This window comes from Phacochoerus africanus, chromosome 6 (genome assembly GCF_016906955.1).
Source record: "Phacochoerus africanus isolate WHEZ1 chromosome 6, ROS_Pafr_v1, whole genome shotgun sequence".
NCBI lineage: Eukaryota > Metazoa > Chordata > Mammalia > Artiodactyla > Suidae > Phacochoerus > Phacochoerus africanus.
The window spans coordinates 124747221-124767792 of NC_062549.1; the positions used below are offsets into that span (position 1 = coordinate 124747221).

The 20572-nt window shown below is 46.1% G+C and overlaps 1 protein-coding gene across 7 annotated transcripts in view; it reads left to right on the plus strand.

Moving 5' to 3' along the window:
- The first annotated feature begins 179 nt into the window (after window positions 1-179).
- EVI5 (ecotropic viral integration site 5) overlaps window positions 180-20572 on the plus strand; it is a 206609-nt gene continuing 186216 nt past the window's right edge. For 5 of the 7 annotated variants that reach the window (XM_047785300.1, XM_047785302.1, XM_047785306.1 and 2 more), the window contains exon 1: window positions 5387-5448. In XM_047785300.1, the coding sequence (XP_047641256.1) occupies window positions 5398-5448 (51 nt within the window). In that variant the 5' untranslated portion in view covers window positions 5387-5397. Of the gene's footprint in view, window positions 294-5386; window positions 5449-13944; window positions 14247-20572 lie in introns of those variants that run through there. The other 2 variants (XM_047785305.1, XM_047785304.1) reach the window with 2 other exon arrangements.

The window sequence follows — 20572 nt, forward strand, 5'->3', positions numbered from 1 at the left end:
CACCACAGCTCGCCCTGCTCCTCTCAGCCTCCATGTCTTCATAAATGGCCCTTCCATCCCTCCAGCTGCCCAGCTCCCAAATCTCAGGGTCATCTTTGATTTCTCTTTCTTTTATCCCATAGCCAACCTGAAGACAAATCATGTTGGCTGAAAATACATCCACATTTGATCGCTTCCCACTCTGGTCCGAGCAGTCACTTTCCTGTGCAGCGTTTGACTGGTCTCCCCGTTTCTATGCTTCCCTGGAATCGGTTCACTGCACAGCGGCCAGCTGATGCTTTGCAACATTAAACGTGAGTCAGATCATGTCCCACTTATAGTAAAAGCCAAAGGCTCGGGTCCCCCTGCATTCTCTGGTTCTGTTTTCTCTCTGGCTTCATCCGCTAGCATTCTCTATGTTGCTTATGCCCTTCTAACCACACCACTAGCCTTCTGGCCGTCCCTTGCTTGGATATACCAGGCGTGTTGCTAGTTGCTTTTCTCTCTGCCGGGAGTGCCCCTGGTCGGGTGGCTTGCTCTCCTACCTCCTTCTTCATGGGGTCTTCCCAGACTATCCTCTTTAAAATCATAGTAACCTTTCCCCACACTCCCTCTTCTCTTCCTTGTTTCGGTTTTCTCCATGTACTTACAGCATCTCATGTACAGTGTATTTTGGGTAGTAATTTATGAGTTCAATTTGTTATCAAATCAAGATTCTTTCTGCTCATTTTCTATTTATTCTCTTCTAAGATGATCTAAATTCTTAGGAGGCTTTCTTTTTTCATGGTGGAAAATATACATCACATGAACTTTACCATTTTAACTATTTTTAGATCTAAAATTCAGTAGCATCAAGGACATTCACAATATTGTATAACCATCACCACTGTCTGGTTCCCAAAGCCTTTCACTACCCCAACTGGAAACTTTGTACCCATTTAGCAGTAAGTTCCCAGGTCCTTCTCCCCTGGACCCTAGTAACCTCTCGTTTCCTTTCTGTCTCTATAAATACCTAGATACCTCCTACAAGTGGAATCATACAATATTTGTTCTTTTGGGTCTGGCTTATTTCGCTTACCACAATATTTTCGAGGTTTAGCCATCTGGCAGTATGTATCAGAACTTTGTTCCCTTTTATGGCTGAATAATATTCCATTGTATGAATGTACCATATTTTGCTTATCCATTCATTTGTTGATATACACTTGAGTTCTTTCCCCTTTGGGCTGTTGTAAATAGAGCTGCTACGAACCGTGGTATATCTGAGTTCCTGTTTTGAGTTCCTTTCGGCAGCTTGAAGGAGAATTGCTGGGTGCTAGGGTAATTACGTATAACTCTTTGAGGAACTACCAACTGTTTTCCATAGTGGCTGCATCAATTTGCATTTCTGCCAGCAGTGCACAAGGGTTCTAATTTCTCCATGACCTCAGCAATATTTGTAATTTTCAAGTTTTTTTTGGAATAGTCATCATGGTGAGTGTGAAGTGGTATTTCATTGTGGTTTTCATTTGCATTTTCCTAATGAATAATAATATCATGCATCCTTCTATGTGCTGCCGTACATCTTTTTGGGGGAAATGTCTGCTCGAGTTCTCTTCCCATTTTTCAACTGGCTTGTTTTTTCTTATTAAATTGTAGCAGTTCTTTATATAGTTTAGGTATTAATTCTTTGTCAAATATATGATTTGGAAATATTTTCTCCCATTCCATGAGTTATCGTTTTACTCTTTTGATAGTGTTCTTTGATGCAGACAAAATTTTTTTTTGGCTGCACTCTCAGCATATGGAAATTCCCAGGCCGGGGATCGAATCTGAGCCGCAGCTGTGACCTATGCCACAGCTTTGGCAACAACGGATCCTTAACCCACTGGCCCAGGCTGGGGATAGAACCCACACCTCGGCAATGCCCTGAGCAGGTGCAGAGACCACACTGGATCCTTAACCCCTTTTGATGAAATCCAATTTATGTATTTTTGTTGTTGTTGCCTGTTTTTGGTGTCATATTTAAGAAATCATTGCCAAATCCCATGTCCTAAAGATTTTCTCCTGTTATTTAAATGAGTTTTATAGATTCAGCTCTTTGATCCATTTTGAACTAATTTTTATTTGTGGTGTAAGGTCCAACTTCATTCTTTTACATGTAGATATTCTGTTTTCCTGCTCTACTTTTTACGGATAGTACATATCTGTTTGTTGTCTGTTTTCTCCCACGAAAATTTAAGCGCTGTTAGGGCAGGGTTTGCATCTGTTTTTGTCATTGATACATTGTATTAATTATCTATTGCTATTGCTATTTGTGGTTAAAAAAAAAAACACCCTAAAATTTAGTGCTCTAGAACAACAACAAACATTTATTATTTCTTACAGTTTTCCTGTGTCAGGAATTTGGGAGCAGCTTGCTGACTGGTCCTTGGGTGGGGTTTCTGGGATTCAATCATATGTGGGCCAGGACTGACATGGTCAGACAGAACTGGGGCTGAAGGATCCACTTCCAAGGTGGTTCGTTGATATGGCTGGCAAGTTGGCTCTAGATGCTGATGCCTTTGATTTTTTTTCCTTTCTTTTTTCTCTTTTTCTTTCTTTTTATGCCCACACCCGAGGCATATGGAAGTTCCCAGTCTAGGGGTCAAATCAGAGCTGCAACTGTCAGCCTCTACTATAGTCAGCAATGCCAGCACGGGATCCAAGCCACATCTGCAACCTACACCACAGCTCGTGGTAACGAGGGATTCTTAACCCACTGAGCGAGGCCAGGGATCAAACCTGCATCCTCATGGATACTAGTTGGGTTCTGAACCCATTGAGCCATGACGGGAACTCCTTTGATTTTTTTCTTAATAGAGCTGTTCACACCTGACAGCTGGCTTCCCCCAAAGCGTGCGACCCAAGAGAACAAGGTGAAAACTACAGTGTCCTGATAACCGAGTCTCAGAGGTTATAGACTCTATTACTCATGCTGTATTTTATTGGTTACACAGATCAACTCTTATTCTGTGGGAGGGACTGTAGAAGAATGTGAAAAACAGGCAGTGAGGATCAAGGGGGTTCCAGTGAGAGGATGGCTACCAAGTCTTTCTATCCCCACTGCCTAGAGCATCACCTAGAATAATAACCTGGAATAATAAGTAGTGCATTCCATAGAAGCAGTATGCATATGTAAATGTTCAGAAAATATCAGATGATTCAGTGAGTCACTTGGAGGTTACTGGTGAAGCCACGGCATTAAAGAGCAGCAGAGGGAGTTCCCGTCGTGGCGCAGTGGTTAACGAATCCGACTAGGAACCATGAGGTTTCAGGTTAGACCCCTGGCCTCACCCAGTGGGTTAAGGATCCAGCGTTGCCATGAGCTGTGGTGTAGGTCACAGATGAGGCTCGGATCCCGTGTTGCTGTGGCTCTGGCGTAGGCTGGCAGCTGTAGCTCTGAGTCAACCCCTCGCCTGGGAACCTCCATATGCCGCTGGTGCGGCCCTAGAAAAGACAAAATAAATAAATAAATAAATAACAGCAGAGGCTTAGAAAAGACAGGATTGCTTGGAACCAAGAATGCTTTATCTTCAGGATGCTTTCCATCTCATTTTTACTTCTCTGAGTATAGCCAGGATCTCTGGGTTCAAACCCCTAGAGCTTCCTAATGAGAAAGAAAAGGGCTTCAACTTTTCCAGTTCTACTGTGAAAAATCTTTGGGCAGGAATCTTCTAGGCCTTCCCTTTTGACCTAGTTGCTGTGGCCAGGGGGTTAAGGTGATGTGACTGGCTTAGCTTGAGTCAGGTGCCTACACCTGTCAATAGAAGATGGAAGAGGATATGGACAGATGAAAACAGGACAGCTCCCTGGCCAGGTTAGGTGCTCCCCAGTCTGTATGTTCCTGCTATATCTCCATACAATGGAATATATCATTTTTGTCCATTTATTTGTTCATATATCTGTCTTCTGCACCAGAACCAATATTATTAAACTAGAGTCTAGACACAGGTACTAGGTTTTTGTAACTCTGAACAACACAGGTTTTGTAGTGAAGAGAGAATTATGCTTGCATGTTTGCTTTTACTTTTTCTGTCATTGTGATGTTGGACCAGCCTTAGCATCCTCATCTTTTTAAAAAGATGATGGCTGCTTCATTTGGAGGCACCTTACATTATTGCTGACCTTGTTGTAGGAGTTGAGAATGTCTGCTATCACCCTACCTCCCGGGAAAGTGCCTGACACAGTGGTGTGTCCTTCATATGCTTCTGAATGAATGATTGAATGAGGAAATAAATGAAGCATTCTTCCTGACTTGCTTGGGTTCACTTGTAAATTTTATGAGTATAATCATAGGGTTATAGGGAAGATTGCTTCCAAAGCCCAATTCAGAGAGAATGGAATATATCTAATGAGTTCTCTCTCACAAGGATGTTCCTTGCCTTTGTATTTCATAGACATTACCAGTTAATTGTCCTGAGTAGGAGCTCCCATTGTGGCGCAGTGGAAACAAATCTGACTAGTAACCATGAGGACACAGGTTGGACCCCTGGCCTCGCTCAGTGGGTTAAGGATCCCGTGTTGCCGTGAGTGGTGGTGTAGGTCAAAAACACGGCTCAGATCTGGTGTTGCTGTGGCTGTGGTGTGGGCTGATAGCTGCAGCTCTGATTCGACCCCTCGTCTGGGAACTCCATATGCCAAAGGTGCGGCCCTAAAAAGCAAAAAAAAACCCCAAAAAACCAAAAAAACCCAACCAACCAACCAAACAAAAAAAACCAAACTCAAGGAGTTTCCCCTGTGGTGCAACAGGGTAGGTGGAGTCTCTGCAGGTTGCTCTTTGGTCTGGCCAGTGCATTAAAGGATCTGGCGTGGCTGCTGCTGCTGGGTAGGTCACGACTGCATCTCGAATGCCCCCCACCCCCCCGCCCCCCCGGCTCAGGAAATCCATAGGCTGGGGGGCGGCCGCAAAAGAAGAAAACCAAAACAAAACGAACTCAAGAACGCAACTCCTACCACATTCATAATTTTGTCTCGTGTCAAATTCAAGTCCTGAAACCACCTAATACATAGAAGCTGCTAACCAATGCCAGAGTCAGCACCCCAAACACAGAACAGCTAGTGCACAAGTGTCATTCTGAGACAAACCAAGTCCTTGAAGGCAGGAAGGAACATGGACGAAAGAGAAAGGAGGAATGGAGGAAGAAAGCAAGGGAAGGAGGAGGAAAACATGAAATCAATGAGCAACCTTCTGCCCCAAAGCTCCCCCCACCCCCTGCAATCCCTGTCCTCCGCATGGCCATAGGCAGCTTCCTCGAAGTGTGCCACCTAACCAGCGTGTAGGGTAGAGCCGAAAGGGGTGTCGAATGGGTGGATCCCAGGGGCAGTGTCTTGTAAACACTCCCGATGAGTCAGCTATAAATTCAATTCAAATCCCCAGTCTCTCTGTCTTTGCTTATCATGGTTACCACCAGAATGACTGCTGCCTTTAGAAACCCTTCTGGGAAACAGGTAAATGTCTAAAGCAATGTTTGATTTTACATCGAAACTTATAAAAATGTAATTGCTGTAACAGGAGATATTTTGTTAACTGAGTTAGGGTTTATAGACTTTGCTTAATCATCAAAACACAGGAACAGCTTGTGAACATTTCAGTTTTATTTTGAGAACGTTATCTCATTGTGCTGCGGCCATTGGAGTGATGAATAACAATTTATGAAGTGTTAGCTTTAATTCTACACCTGCAAAAAAGGTCATTTCGGTAACTGACTGTTGTAATTCAAAACCGTTTCTTTCCCTGCTGTAATTGGCTGCTGCCTATCTTTTTAGACTGTACTTTCTCAGAGGAGACCGTATGTCTGTATGGGTTTCAAATTCCTCCCGTGGAGAAAAAGATGAGCTGTAGAAAATGCTGGTTACCATAGAATTTGTTCACAAATTCTATTTGATGGCAGTGTTAAGTGTTGTGTGGCCTCTCAGTGATGACTTCAGCAGTGGTTACTTCCCAGCCGTGTGTAGGAGTATAGGGCATAATAAAAGCTAAATTAATTTTACTGTAGAGTAACACTTTCCTAATTTATAGTTTCCTCATTTTTTTTTTTTTTGGTGGAAGATGGGGACAGAGTACCTTATTAACATTAGCTAAAGTTTGTATTTACTGTTACGCTTTTTAGGGCCATACCTGTGGCATATGAATTTCCCAGGCTAGGGGTCCAGTCGGAGCTGCAGCTGTGGTCTACACCTCAGCCACATGGCAATGCCAGATTCGAGCCACATCTGCAAACTATGCAGAGGCTTGCAGCAATGCTGCCACATCCTTAACCTACTGAGTGAGGCCAGGGATCACACCCACATCCTCATGGATACCAGTCCGGTTCTTAACCTGCTAAGCCACAATGGGAACTCCCTATTGTTGGTAACTCTTATTTGTAGGATGAAGGATGAAGAATCGAAGCTTATGGAGGTTAAAGGCCAGGCAATTAGCAGGTGGCCGAGTCAGGATTTTTCTACTTCAGAGTCTTTTCAAACTCTATTTAAAATTTTTGACATGTTGGTACTTTGGATAATAGCAATTGCAAGAGCTATCATTTGCTGAATGCTTATTCTGTGCCCTGCATATGGTATTTCATTTAATTAGCACTCTGATTTTAAGTAGATACTTTATCTCCCATTTTTTTATGGATGAAAAGGCTAGAGTTCAAAGAGGCTTAACAGGACTTCCTGTTATAGTGCAACAGGATTCAGTGTCTTGGGAGTGCTGGGATGCAGGTTTGATCTCCGGCGCGGCACAGTGGGTTAAGGATCCCTCAGTGATGCAGCTGTGGCTTAGATCTCAGCTATGACTCATATCTGATCCCTGGCCTGGGCAGGGCGGCTAAGGAAAAAAAAAGAGGCTTAACACACTTTCAACAAACACACTTGAAATTTTAGGTCACAATGCAGTCACATTAATGTAGAGGTTACTAGTTCCCAGATCATTGGATAAATTGGAATTACTACCCTACTTGCACTAAATCTTATCTTGCTGTAAAACAGCTATTTCAGACAGTCAAGAAAAGAATGGACTTCTCCTGTGGTGGGTGAGATGGAAATTGGCGCTCTCTTGATGTCCCATTTTGGCAGTGCAATGTCAAAGCTGCTGTTGGGTGGATAGCTGATATCACACGTAGAAATGACATCCAAACTCTACAGTCAGAGAGCTGGTTCTTTACCACAACTGTGGCAGATCTAGTCCTTATCTGTGCTCAGGTGCCAAGAGATGGCAATAGATTTGTGTGGCTCTTAACAATGTTCTTTCCTAAGATGCCGTGTCTAGCAGACAACGGAATGCAGTGGAGGTGAAGTGGTGAGGTTAGAGCTGTTCTTACCTCTATACTAGGAAAGACCACAGCTCTTGTGCTTGGGGTGCCTTTTGGATTTGTGCTGTAGAAAGCATTGAGCCAAGTGAGATAGGCTTTCACTATTTCATGGTGAGCCTTCGTTTTTGCAAAGCAAAAAGAAAATTGTGGGAGTTCCCGTCGTGGCGCAGTGGTTAACGAATCCGACTAGGAACCATGAGGTTGCGGGTTCGGTCCCTGGCCTTGCTCAGTGGGTTAACGATCTGGCGTTGCCGTGAGCTGTGGTGTAGGTTGCAGACGCGGCTCGGATCCCGTGTTGCTGTGGCTCTGGCGTAGGCCGGTGGCTACAGCTCCGATTCAACCCCTAGCCTGGGAACCTCCATATGCCGCGGGAGTGGCCCAAGAAATAGCAACAACAAAAAAGACCAAAGACAAAAAAAAAAAAAAGAAAATTGTGAACATTAGCTGGAGGTCACAGTAGAGTGTTATTTCTCCTTTTTCTAGAATAGTGCTGCCAAGAGAACTTTCTGATGGATGGAAATGGTCTATCTGTGCTGCCCAAGGCAGAAATAAGCAGACACACGTGACTATTGTTAAGCCCTTGAGTTGTGTGAGTGCCTCTGAGAAACTGAAAATTGTGTTTAAATACAAAGAGTCGCACGAGGCTAGTGGCTGATGTATTGGACGGTGCAGTCCTAGAAGGTAACTGAGATGCCCTGGTTTCCTCTGGAAGCTCCAGATGCCAGCTGCCCAGAGTCAGAGTGGAGGGTGGTTCACCACGGACTCCACTGTGAGTCCTTTTCTGTACCCTGGCCAGTTTTTGCCTCTCAGGGGAATGTCTCCCTAGCCTTTCTGTGAGTAACGAAGCTCACCTGGCTGATGTATAAAATGCTTGTGGCAGTTGAGAGCGTGGTGTTCTGATATTTAACCCTTGCCAGGTTTAGAGGCGGTAGGAGCTCAGACCTTCTTTGTTTTCCTGTCCTGGACAGTGACACAAATCCATGCTAAGAAAAAAGAAAAAAACATAGCATCTTGAATTGCTAACTGAACTTACCTCAAATTCAATTGTCTCTGAGGTGGGTGCCCCTGCCCACTGCCCCCACACTTCCTGTATCTTCTACTCGAGTTTTTCCAGAGTGTGAACTGCAAAGTGGCAGAGAGCTGGAGCAGAGGCGGTGTTGGGGTGGAATTCACACCGTGGAATTTCACTTACGCAAGTGCTCATGCGCTTGTGAGAGGTTAGAATTAGCTATTTCTCGGGTGAGACTGAGCTTTAATTTTAATTTAATTATTTCTACAACTTTTATTTATTCAAAATTTAATTTTTTGATGAGAAATTAAAGTGTCAGCTCTTTCATCAAATAAATTGATGGGTCCAGGGTGAGTAAAGAAAGGGATGAGCCAGGAGTGGCGTTGGGGGGTCAGAGCTTCTTTCCTCAGGCCTGTGGCCTCATTAGAGACAATACATTGTGCACTGAGCCCAGCGGTACTGATTGCTTGGATTATTTAGCATTTTAATGTGTACCCGCAGTTTGTACCAATTAAAATGTATATAATTTGTGCCAATAAAATCAACACCAAGCTTGTTTTTATCATTCATTCAAAATACTTTGAATAGCTACTATGCAAAGTGCTCAGGCTCCTGAGTGGCCTAAGACAAGGCATGATTTTAGTCATTGCAAAGCTCTTCACCTCGTGGGTGAAACCACTTCCAACATTAGACTGACCGGGCTCAAAGTCTTGTCCAGCCATCTTCCATTTGTATAAACAAGGGCAAGAGGCACGGAATTTACGAGGTCTGTTTTCTCATATGCAAGGGGGTTGTAATAATTTCTGCCTCATGACAATAGCGTGAGGATTAAAAGAAGTAATGTAGGTACAGCCCTCAGCCGATATTCACACACAGAGAGTGCTCAGCTGTGTGTTTAGTTTTTTTTTTTTTTTTAAGGACCCCATGTGCGGCACATGGAAGTTCCCAGGCTAGGGGTCAAATCAGAGCTACAGCTGCCGGCCTACACCACAGCCACAGCAACGCCAGATCTGAGCCATATCTTCGACTTCACACCACAGCCCATGGCAACGCTGGACACTTAACCCATGGAGTGAGGCTGGGGATCGAAGCCACATCCTCATGGTTACTCGTTTGGTTCGTTACCCGGAGCCACAACGGGAACTCAAAGCTTGCTTTTTTTAACTGATGTATGCAATATTATATTAGTTTCAGGAGTACAATACAAAACGATATTTTTGTGCATTATGGAAGGATCACCACAGTAAGTCTAGTTTCCATCTGTCACTGAAGTTATCACAGTGTTACTGACTATATTCTCTATGCTGTACATGACATTCCCAAGACTTATTTTCCAACTGGAAGTTTGTACTTCCTCTTAATTTATTTCATCCCCACCCCTCTGGCAACCACCAGTTTGTCCTCTGTATCCCTGTGTCTGTTTCTATTTTGTTGTATTTATTGGTTTTGTTTTTTGTATTCCACATATAAGTGAAACCATGCAATATTTGTTTTTCTTTGCCTGGCTTGTTATTTTTTTTTTCTTTTCCTTTTTTTCCAGCCGCACCCATGGGATTTGGAATTTCCTGGGCCAGGGATCAAATCTGAGCTGGAGCTGCGACCTGCACCACAGCTGCAGCAATGTCGAATCCTTAACCCACTGCACTGGGCTGGGGATCAAACCCTCATCTCCATGGAGACCAAACAGATAATTAACCCACTGTGTCACAGCAGGAACTCCTCTGCCAGACCTGCGTTACTTAGCATAACACCCTAGGTCAGTCCGTGTTGTTGCACATGGCAAGACTTCCTTCTCTTTTGGGGGTGGAGTACCACCCCGTTGTACATATACATCACTTCTTTTCCCTTTATCCATCGATGGACACTTAAGTTACTTCTGTATCTTAGCTATCATAAATAATCCTGCAATAAACTTTTGAGTGAATATAGCTTTTAAAATTAGTGTTTTAATTTTCTTCAGATAAATACCCCAAAGTGGACTTCTTGGATTGTATGGTAATTCTATTTTTAATTTTTTCCTTTTTTTTTTTCAGGGTCATGGGTTGGCATATGGAAGTTCCCACGCTAGGGGTTGAATCAGAGCTACAGCTGCTGGCCTATACCACAGCCACAGCAATGCAGGATCCGAACCCCATCTTCAACCTACACCAAAGCTCATGGCAACTACAGATCCTTAACCCACTGAGTGAGGCCAGGGATCGAACCCTCGTCCTCATGGATACTAGATGGGTTGATTACCACTGAGCCACGAGGGGAACTCCCCAGTTTTAATTTTTTTTTGTCTTTTTAGGGCTGCACCTGCAGCATATGGAGGTTCCCAGGCTAGGGGTCTAATCAGAGCCATAGCTGCCGGCCTACACCCACAGCCACAGCAATGCCAGATCTGAGCCAAGTCTTCAGCCTACACCACAGCTCAACTCTGGATCCTTAACCCACTGAGAGAGGCCAGAGTCGTTAACCACTGAGCCTTAATGGGATCTCCCCATTTTTAATTTCGTTGAGGGATCTCCATACCATTTTCCCTAGTGGCTGCACCTATTTACATTCCCTCCAACAGCGTGTCACCGACTAGGTTCCTTGGACTACTTAGTCCGTGGAAATTAATGAGGCCAGACAAGAAATCCAGACCAGGCTTTCTTGGGGCTTGTGCTGTAGCATGAGGGAGCTCAAACGAGCAGCACGTGCCCCCTTGCTTGCTCTGGGGGTGAGGGCCAAGCTGGTTCCTTAAGTGGGGTGAGGGTATGGAGGACCCGTGGGGTGGACAGGAGGTGTAGCTTAGGTGGTCTCCCCACCCTCTTGGTGGTGGTAAGTGCAGGGATCATGGTCGTACCAGGTTTTGGTCTGGGCATCTCAGAAACAGCAGTTGATTTTGTGGCCTTTTCCTATCTTACTGTTCATGATTTGCCCCAACTGCACATGTATGCAACTATTTTTAGTCCCGTGTAGTTTCTTTGTATTCTGTTTCTGGAAGAGACCCTTTGTCCAAGGGCAAGCACGGCCGTAAAGGGTGCCAGGGCCCAGGTTCCAGCCCATCTCAAGTGCACAAGGATTTTATGACCTAGAAATTTCTCTCTTGTACCTTCCCAGTTGATTCCCTGCCAGAAGCAACCAGTTATCATCTTTTCAACACAAACTAGTTTTGCCGTTTGTTGAATTTCAAATAAATGGAACCATAGAGTATGCACTCTTTTGTGTCACTTATTTTCAAATAGGTAATAGAGTCACATGGCATGAAATTAAAAAGGTACAAAAGGGCAGGCAGTCTCAAAAGTCTCCTTCCCAGCCCTGACCCCTAATCATTCAGCCTTCCTCCCTGGAAGCAACCATTAGGTTCACATGGGCCCGCCCATCCCACAGCTATCACTATTAACCCTGGGCTTTATGTAGGTACTTTGAGAACTCAGTTTCAAAGATTACCCAAAGAATCTTCTGACAGCTCAGCTGAAACAAGATAAAATCAGTTGAAAAGTAACTGGAGTTCTTTTTGGACTCTGATTCCAAATGTCAGATTGTGACATTGGTACCTTTCCTTGACTTCGGTTGTTGCAGGATTCTCCTACAGGGAGACAAGACATTGAGGCCTTTTTGTCAGGAAGCAGCACTGGCTCAGCGGATTCATATCCAAAGGCCGAGCCCTGAATGCAACGGGGCACCATCTTATATACCCCATTAATTTTCCCGCTACATGGAAATTTCTTTGTCCCCCTTATAAGGTGTTCTCTAAATCTTGAGCAGTTATAGATACACCTGGGCTCATGGATACAGATTATGCTACATTGTTGCAGAACTGAGCATGAGCGCACAGATGCTGCTGTCCCATGTTGCCCTCCCTTTGTTCTGGGAGGGCCCTTCCCCCTCCCCACTACAAGGTAACCTTCAGGCTAGTTCAAGTGCTAGCCTTCTAGGATTCTCATTCATTGATATATACAAGCAAAACATGTATTGAACAAATATGGAAATACAATCAAGAACCAAAGAAAACCAAAGGTTCATGGGCTTATAGATATAATTGTCCAGTGGAAGAAACAAAAATTCAACAAAATAATCCTATAATTACAGTTTCAGTGCCAGGTGCCAGGAATGGACCAAGGCAGGGGAGCTCCAAAGATGCTTCTCAGAGGCTCAGAGGTAGAGACTAGAAGTGAGATAAGGATGAGAATTGGAAGAGCTTTCCAGCCCTGGAGCAAATCATATGCAAACCGCCCGCGGAGGGGATTGGAAGCAGCCAATGTGGCTGGAGCAGAGATAGCAGGATGGAATGTGGTCTGAGCAGTTAGAAGTGATGGAGAGTTCAGCAAGATACCTCACCACGCAGGGCCTGGCGAGTTCAGAGGTTCTGTCTAAGGAGTGGGAAGCCATTGAAGTGGTACAGGCGGGGCAGCTTCAAGATCTGTTGTCCATCTGTGTGGAGAAGAAATTAGTCAGGGGCCAGAGGGCATGTGTGTAAACCAATGAGAGACGAAATGAGAAGCCCTCCCAGGCCCCTGGCCCTCCCAGACAAAGGTAGTTTGGGGTAGGGTGGTAATGGAGGAGGAAAAAAAGAGGACAGACTCAAGGCAAATTTGGGAAGTAAAATCTACAGGAGTTGCGGATAGATGGAGTATGGGAAGGAAATGTAGATTAACACAATGTCTCAGCTTTCCTCTGCAAGATGGATTCAGCTGCAATGAAACTGTTCATTGAAATTAATGTTAATAATGGTTAATGGTATAACCTAACGTTTTGCAAAATTTAGCCTCAGATAAAATGTCAAGTTTTTAATTGGGTGGAGGGCATGGCTCTACTTCCTATTTTTCGGTATTTCCTAATTTTGTTTTTTTAAAAACTGGAGTTTCTCTTTTCCTGAAATGCTTATGACAGTGGAACCCTTTCTGGGAATATAACTTTAAATTAGATAATAACCGGGGCTATCTCATTTCTAGGCAATTGTGTGTGTGTGTGTGCTAATTACTATTGCTTTGTCACTTCTAAATGCATAATGAAAGTCATTTGTATTGCCTTTGCTGCTTTTTCTTGCCCGTTTTCCCTGGGATTAGCCAGGAATTAGGAGGTTGTTTCCGTCCCAAACGAAGGACTTTCCTTCTAAGAATTTCTTCGTTGATACTGGCTGACTGCCGGCTGGACCTCACGTATTTGCGCCCCTGTTCTGCCCCCTGCCGGACTCTGCATAAACCTCACGTGTCCGGACAACCGACGGTCGAGTGACTTGCCATCACCAGTGCCATTTACACGTTGATTATTGTTTCGAGAGTGGCCAGGTCACCTTTCCAGGAAGCTGGGGCGGCCTTCCGAAGCTGGCGCGTCTGCAGCGCGTGGCCGCGGCCTGGGAGACGGGCGCGGGGGCAGCGCGGCCACGCGAGGCCGGCAGCCTTGAGCGCAGGGTGGCTTCGGGCCGGGGCCGGGCTGGGCTGGGCCCGGGGAGAGTCTGGGGCAGATCTGCCAGGCAAGGGACGGTCCAGGAGCCCGAGGAAGTCTGCAATTTGTGGGTGCGAGGGCTGGACCTTTGAGGGAGGGGCGGAGGAACGGGCGGGACTGCCCCGCCCCCGTCCCGCACGGTCCAATCCCCTCGGCTTCTCCTTTGCTCGCCGGCCAGCCCGGCCCCTAACCTGCTCGAACCCATTATGCGGCAGAAGCGGCCCGGTCTCTTTAAGGCCCCGCCGCGCCTGCGCCGAGAGCCTTCCTGCCGCGGCCGGGCCGGACCGTGAGGAGCGGCTGCGGGGCACGCCGACCGGGGGACGCCGGTAGCTGAGGCCGCGGCGGCGCTGGAGGAGCGGGTCGGGGGAGAGGCCGCCCGGAGCTCCCGGTGAGCGCGGCGCCCGGCCGGGGCCGGGAGGACGGCCGGCGGCGTCGGGGGCGAGGCCGAGGCGCTGGGACGCGGCGGCGCGGCTGCCGGCTGGATGGGAAGTTCATGTTGACGGCGGAGTCCACCCCACGTTTCCAAGGTGAGCGGCGCCGCGCCAGGCCCGTCGGCCGGGAGGCCGGGCGGGCCGCGAGCCCGGGCCCGCGGGGCGCACAGCTCGGCCGGGGCGCGGCCACCGGGGGGGCCGCCACCAAACTTGCGGCGCGAGCCCGGCGGGCGCGGCCGGCCCCGCTGGGGCCTAAGTTCCCTGCGGCCGCCGCGTCCCGGGACTCTCCTCCCGGGGGTGCTGGGGAGGAGATTCGGCAGAGGGACGTCCAGCGGAGTCCTAGGGAGGTGGGGGGGCCAGGCAGCTTCGGGGGCGCTTCCTCGCAAGTCCTCTGGGGGGACACTGACCCTTCACCCTCGCCCTCGGGGCCAGGAGTCTGTTCCCCCTGGGTGACCTGATGCGGCGAGAGCGCCCGCGCCTTCTGCAAAGTTGGCGTTTTTATTTGGCCTCCGGGATTCTGCGCAAGGCCGTGTCCCCAGGCAAGTGATGAGCAAGCCAGGTGTGTTCGAGGACTCCCAAGGATGCACTTGGGGAGCGTTCGTAGCCGTCCCTGAATCACCTTATGACTAGCGGGGCAAGCCTCAAATTAACCACAGTTTCCGGTAGGTTGGATTGTGGTGGTAGTGTTTCCTTTAGAGTTGCTGTGATTTCTTCGTGTCTGTCTGTCTGTCTTTTGGGCATCGTGATAAACTCCGTTGGCATCCCTTCACCGAAGAGTTAACCAAAACTTTCGGAATGTTACCTTCACTTTCCTGTCTGTTGCTGTTAGACGTGATTTCAGAAAGCAGCATTTTCTTGCAAAGCTGTCTTTCCTTTCTTTGGGTTCCAGTGTAGAGTAACAGACTCCTCTCACTGCTGAAAGAAACCCGGCGCTTCATGAAGATCAAGAAAATGATCTGTTTTTACCTTTGTTCTGAGTTGGAGTGTGTTAGCTTTTTTGTTTCATTTGTTAAAAATTTTATTAGTAAACTTTCTGCGGTTTACCAGAAGCTTTTCTTTTCTTTTTTCTTTTTTTGGTTGTTGTTGCTGTTGTTGTTATTGTTGTTGCTATTTCTTGGGCCACTCCTGCGGCATATGGAGGTTCCCAGGCGAGGGGTCGAATCGGAGCCGGAGCCGTAGCCATCGGCCTACACCAGAGCCACAGCAACGCGGGATCCGAGCCGCGTCTGCAACCTACACCACAGCTCACGGCAACGCCGGATCGTCAACCCACTGAACAAGGGCAGGGACCGAACCCGCAACCTCATGGTTCCTAGTCGGATTCGTTAACCACTGCGCCACGACGGGAACTCCTCTTTTTTTTTTTTTAATTACTCAAATGAATTTATCCCATCTGTGGTTGTATAATGATCACAACAATCTGATTTCACAGGATTTCCATCCCACGGCCCAAGCACATCCCCCCACCCCCCAGAAGCTTCTTTTCTGTTCTCAAATGCTAGCCTTAAGGTCTGTGAGACAGTTGTGTCAAAGAACTTATCCTAGTATAATATACAGAAAAAGTGCACAATCTTGAGTAGAGAATTTTTACTAAGATGAGGAAACACAACATTGCCAGCTCGGGGTTTATAACTAGGAGTGGAACTGTTGGTTTATCATTTACATACCAAACCATAAAATGATAAATGATAAAACTTTAGCATTAGAGACAGTTGAACCTATCCCCAGAGTGGTTCTACCTGTTAGAAAATATTCTCTTTCCCCAATATCCTTGTCAGTTTTTAAAACTTTTGCTATTTTGGTAGAGGTGTAATATATGCATGATTTTATTTTGCATTTTTCTGTTAATTGTGGTTGAGTATCTTTTATTGGACCTGTTGTCTTTTGTGACCTGCCTGCTAGGTCTTACTCTTGTTTTTGTAATTGGTTGGTAATTCTTTATTCTGGATATGAGTTCTTAGGGTGTATGTGTTTCTCCCATGAGTCCTTTCTGTATCTTGCCTTTTCACTCTTTTAATGGCTTCTTTTTTTTTTTTTTTTTGGCTTTGGCCCTCGGCATGTGGAAATTCCTGGGCCAGGGATCAAACCCACACCATAGCAGCAACCGGAGATGCTTCCGTGACAAGTGCCAGATCCTTAAAACCTACTGAGCCACAGAACTCCTTGATGGCCTTTTTGGTGAATCAAAATTCATGATTTTAATGAAATGTACTTAATCCTTCCTTTTATGATAACTGCTTTTTGTGCCCTATTTAAGAAATCTTCGTCTAAGAATATGGAGACATTTTCCCATGGTACCTTGCAGAAGTTTTATTTTGTTTTACTTTTCACGTTTAAGGTATACAATTTACAGTCAATTCCAGGTAAATTGTGGCCTGGGGTGGTCAAGATTTACTTCTATTTGACTCACCACCATTTATTGAAAAGTGCCCCTGTGCGTGCAGTTTTTTCATAAATCAGTTCAACGTATAACTGTGAATCTGTTTCTAGACACTACATTCTGTTTCACTGGTCTATCTATTTGTTATAGTATCATAAATGATATTTTAAAACATTCGTGGCCAGTATATAGAAATACACCTGATTCGGGGGTGGGGGGAGGGGGTTGGTGGGCTCTGGAATTATTTTAAAACAAATCCTAGATATCATTCCATCAATAAATTCTAAATATTTAAGCTCTGTTCAAGACTTAGTCCAAATTATACCTTGTATGTTCTAGTTTTCCAAGTTTTTTTCTTTTCTTTTTTTTTTGCTTGGTACCTCCAGTGTCTGGGACCAGCTCAAGATGTACTGAATGTGTCATATATTCATAGTCACAGTGTTAGGCTCTGGGGCTATGGTGCTGTTTAAGATGCTGCCCCTGCCTTGATGGAGTTTAGAGTCTAGGGAGGAGAGTAGAAATTCAAGAAAAGACCTTTATCCTTGCCTAGGGGAAGTGCTAGGATGCAAGTTGGTTGGCCGCATACAAAAGGGACATTTAAATCAAACTGTGGGGGAGTCTGCGTGCCTGGTTCCCTGTGTTCTGGGAGCTGGGCAGAGGAAATGGGGTGTGGGTGGGGCTGCTATTCACTCTGCTACTTCTGCTTTATTCCTGGGCTGTCAGCCTTCAGCCTCCCGCCCCTCTTCTTGCATCTGGAGCCCCTCCAAGTCTGTTTGCGGAGAATGAATTTATGAGAGGATGTGAGTGGTGGGGAAGGGAAACGGAAGGTCCATACAGAGACTCCACCTGACTCTGCAGACTTGAAACCTGCTCACCTGCCCTTCAGCCCGCGCTTCCTCCTCCCTGACCATGGGCCTGGAGTCTCCCAAGGGCCGAGCTTTTCGGGGGCTCCGTGAGTGAGCCGGATCAGGTTCTTTTTTGTCTTTTTGCTATTTCTTTGGGCCACTCCCGAGGCATATGGAGGTTCCCAGGCTAGGGGTTGAATCGGAGCTGTAGCCACTGGCCTACGCCAGAACCACAGCAACGCGGGATCCGAGCCGCATCTGCGATCTACACCACAGCTCACGGCAACGCCGGATCGTTAACCCACTGGGCAAGGGCAGGGGCCGAACCCGCAACCTCATGGTTCCTAGTCGGATTCTTAACCACTGCGCCACGACGGGAACTCCCGGATCAGGTTCTTGACCATATTCCCTTCTGCAGGCCTGTGGGCTTCACTTCCTACCCTCTACTCACTCCTTCCTGCATCTCTTTGCTTGCTTCATAGATGCCATATCTCTTATCTGTCTGAGAATGTTAAAGATCGTTTCTTTAAGCTTTCTTTTTTCCTGCATAGTTTCCTTCAAGTTACTTTTTTCCTCTTTGGTATAATCTCAGCAGTCTAGGCCCTCTTCAGAGGTCAGGTAATCTTTGGTTATTTGCTTGTGATGGAGAGAGCAAATATTTTAGTGTTTTTAAAAACGTAAGTGTGGGAGTTCCCGTCCTGACTCAGTGGTCAATGAATCTGACTAGGAACCATGAGGTTGCGGGTTCGGTCCTTGGCCTTGCTCAGTGGATTAAGGATCTGGCGTTGCCGTGAGCTGTGGTGTAGGTTGCAGATGCGGCTTGGATCCCATATTGCTGTGGCTCTCGTGTAGGCCGGTGCCTACAGCTCCGATTCGACCCCTAGCCTGGGAACCTCCATATGCTGTGGGAGCAGCCCTAGAAAAGGCAAAAAGACAAAAAAAAAAAAAACCAAAACAAAAAAAACAAAGAAAAAAAATGTAAGTGTGATTGCCCAGTGAAATACATAGATTTTCAGTGTGTAGTTTGATGATTCTGCTCTTTATACACCTGTAATTAACACAAGGTGCAGAGCAGAAAGTGGAAACCCTAGAAGGTTCTCTTACGTCCCCTTCCTCTGTCTTCCCCACTCCCTCTGCAGAGGCAACTAGTAGTCTGATTTCTGCCTGCATCCATTAGCACCAGTATTTTCTAAAGTCGCCCACGTGATTCCAGTGTTGGGTCAAGATTGAAACCATTGGGTTGGGTGGGCTGTTTGAGCCTCTCTCCAGTATCTGTCCTCCTGTTAGCTGGTTGGATTTCCCACAGGGGATCTTCCAGTTTTCAGCTTGGAGGTCAGAGCTATAGTTGCCAGTGATCTGGGAACTTGGGAAAAGAGAGCTGAGAGTAATGAGCCTCCGAGCATTTAGTGTGAAGGAGCCCAAGGTTGGCCTCTTTTTCTTAGGATACCTTCATCTTCCACCAAGTATGGTTTACCCTCTTGAGAGAATAAATCTTTCATCTGCTGCTTTGTTGAGGTTGGGTCACACTTAGCAACTTGGAAGAGGAATGGGTGTCTAACCTTTCAAACAGCTTTCACCTGATTCTTTTCTTTTTTTAATGGCCTCACAGCAGCTTATGGAAGTTCTCAGGCCAGGGATTGGCTCCAAGCTGCAGCTTCGACCTATGCCCCAGCTGGAGCGATGCTGGATCCTTTAACCCGTTGAGCAGGGCTGGGACCGAACCTGCACCTCTGCAGCAGCCCCAGCCTCTGCAGTTGGAGTCTTAATCCACAGCACCACAGTGGGAACTCCACCCGATCCATTCTTCAGTCTCCTTGCCCCTTCTTGTCCTGGCAGTTCCCAAACTCTTTGAGGATTCTGTAGTGGAACTTGGATTTGTTTTTAGTTTTCGGCACTGCTCTGTTAGACCAGGTTAGTTACCACTCAGCCATCTTTCCAGCTTCCAAAATTTTGTTGCTGTTGTCTTTTCCATTCTTTAGGTCCTATGGTTTATGTCCTAAAAACAGATCAAAACAACTTTTTCTCTTTTTTTTTTTGGCTACACCCATGGCATATGGATGTTCCAGGCTAGAGGTTCAATCAGAGCTACAGCTGACAGCCACAGCCACAGCCACGTGGAATTCAGCTGTGTCTGTGACCTACACCACAGCTCACGGCAGTGCTGCATCCCCAACCCACTGAGTGAAGCCAGGGATCAAACCCGAATCCTTATGGATACTAGTTGGATTTGTTTCCACTGTGCCGCAACGGGAATGCCACAACAACCCTTTGTTTATCTTAGCTTTAGTAGAGTTTTGGGAGGGGAACGAAATTAGATGTGTGTTCAATCTTCCATCTTCACCTGGAAGTGCATCATCTGCTTCCTTTTTTGGTTGCACCCTCCACATGCGGAAGTTCCTGGGCCAGGGATCAAACCCAGATCACAGTTGTGACCTGCGCCACAGCTGTGGCAACACTGGATCCTTAGCCCACTGCACCACAAGGGAACTGCTTTCTGTCTGCTTTTCTGTTATACAAAATTGTGTTGCCATTCACCCATCGCTGTTGTCTGCTCCATGCGAGGCTCTAGCCTTTACAATTTCTGTGCTGTTACCTAAATAGAATGTTAGGAGAGACAGCACCTAAATATCGGGTCAAACGGTTATTTCTCTAGAAACCCCAAAATTCTTTTGAGAAGTGTCCTTTGTCCTTAGAGTCTTCGGAGTGGAAATGATTTTAAAGGCAAGCCAGTTTAGTGAGCTATTTGATACTTTGTAGTGGGAAACTCATTATATGAAGAGATGAATAGCTGGAGAACCAGCGGGCTGTGGATCTCTGCACCAGGTCTGGAAATCCATATGTGCATTACATTTTAGTATCGAATGAACAAGTAATGGCAAGGCCAGGGTTGAGCCCACGTTCACATGGATACTAATTGGGTTTGTAACCCACTGAGCCACAATGAGAAGTCCAAATCAATAATACTTAAGTTCAGCTTCAGTTATAGAGGAAGGTATTACTCAGAGTTGTTTTGTTTTGAGAAAAAGACTCAATACCAGAAAAACATTGAAAACTGTTGCTAAAGATAAAAGTGTAGAAATCCTAGTTTATAGTTAACTTCAACTGATAAATTAATTAGAACCACCCAATAAAGCCTCTCTGTTAAGTTCCTCTATAACTTGTTATGCTTTTCACCCTTTCTTTCTTTCTTTTTTTCC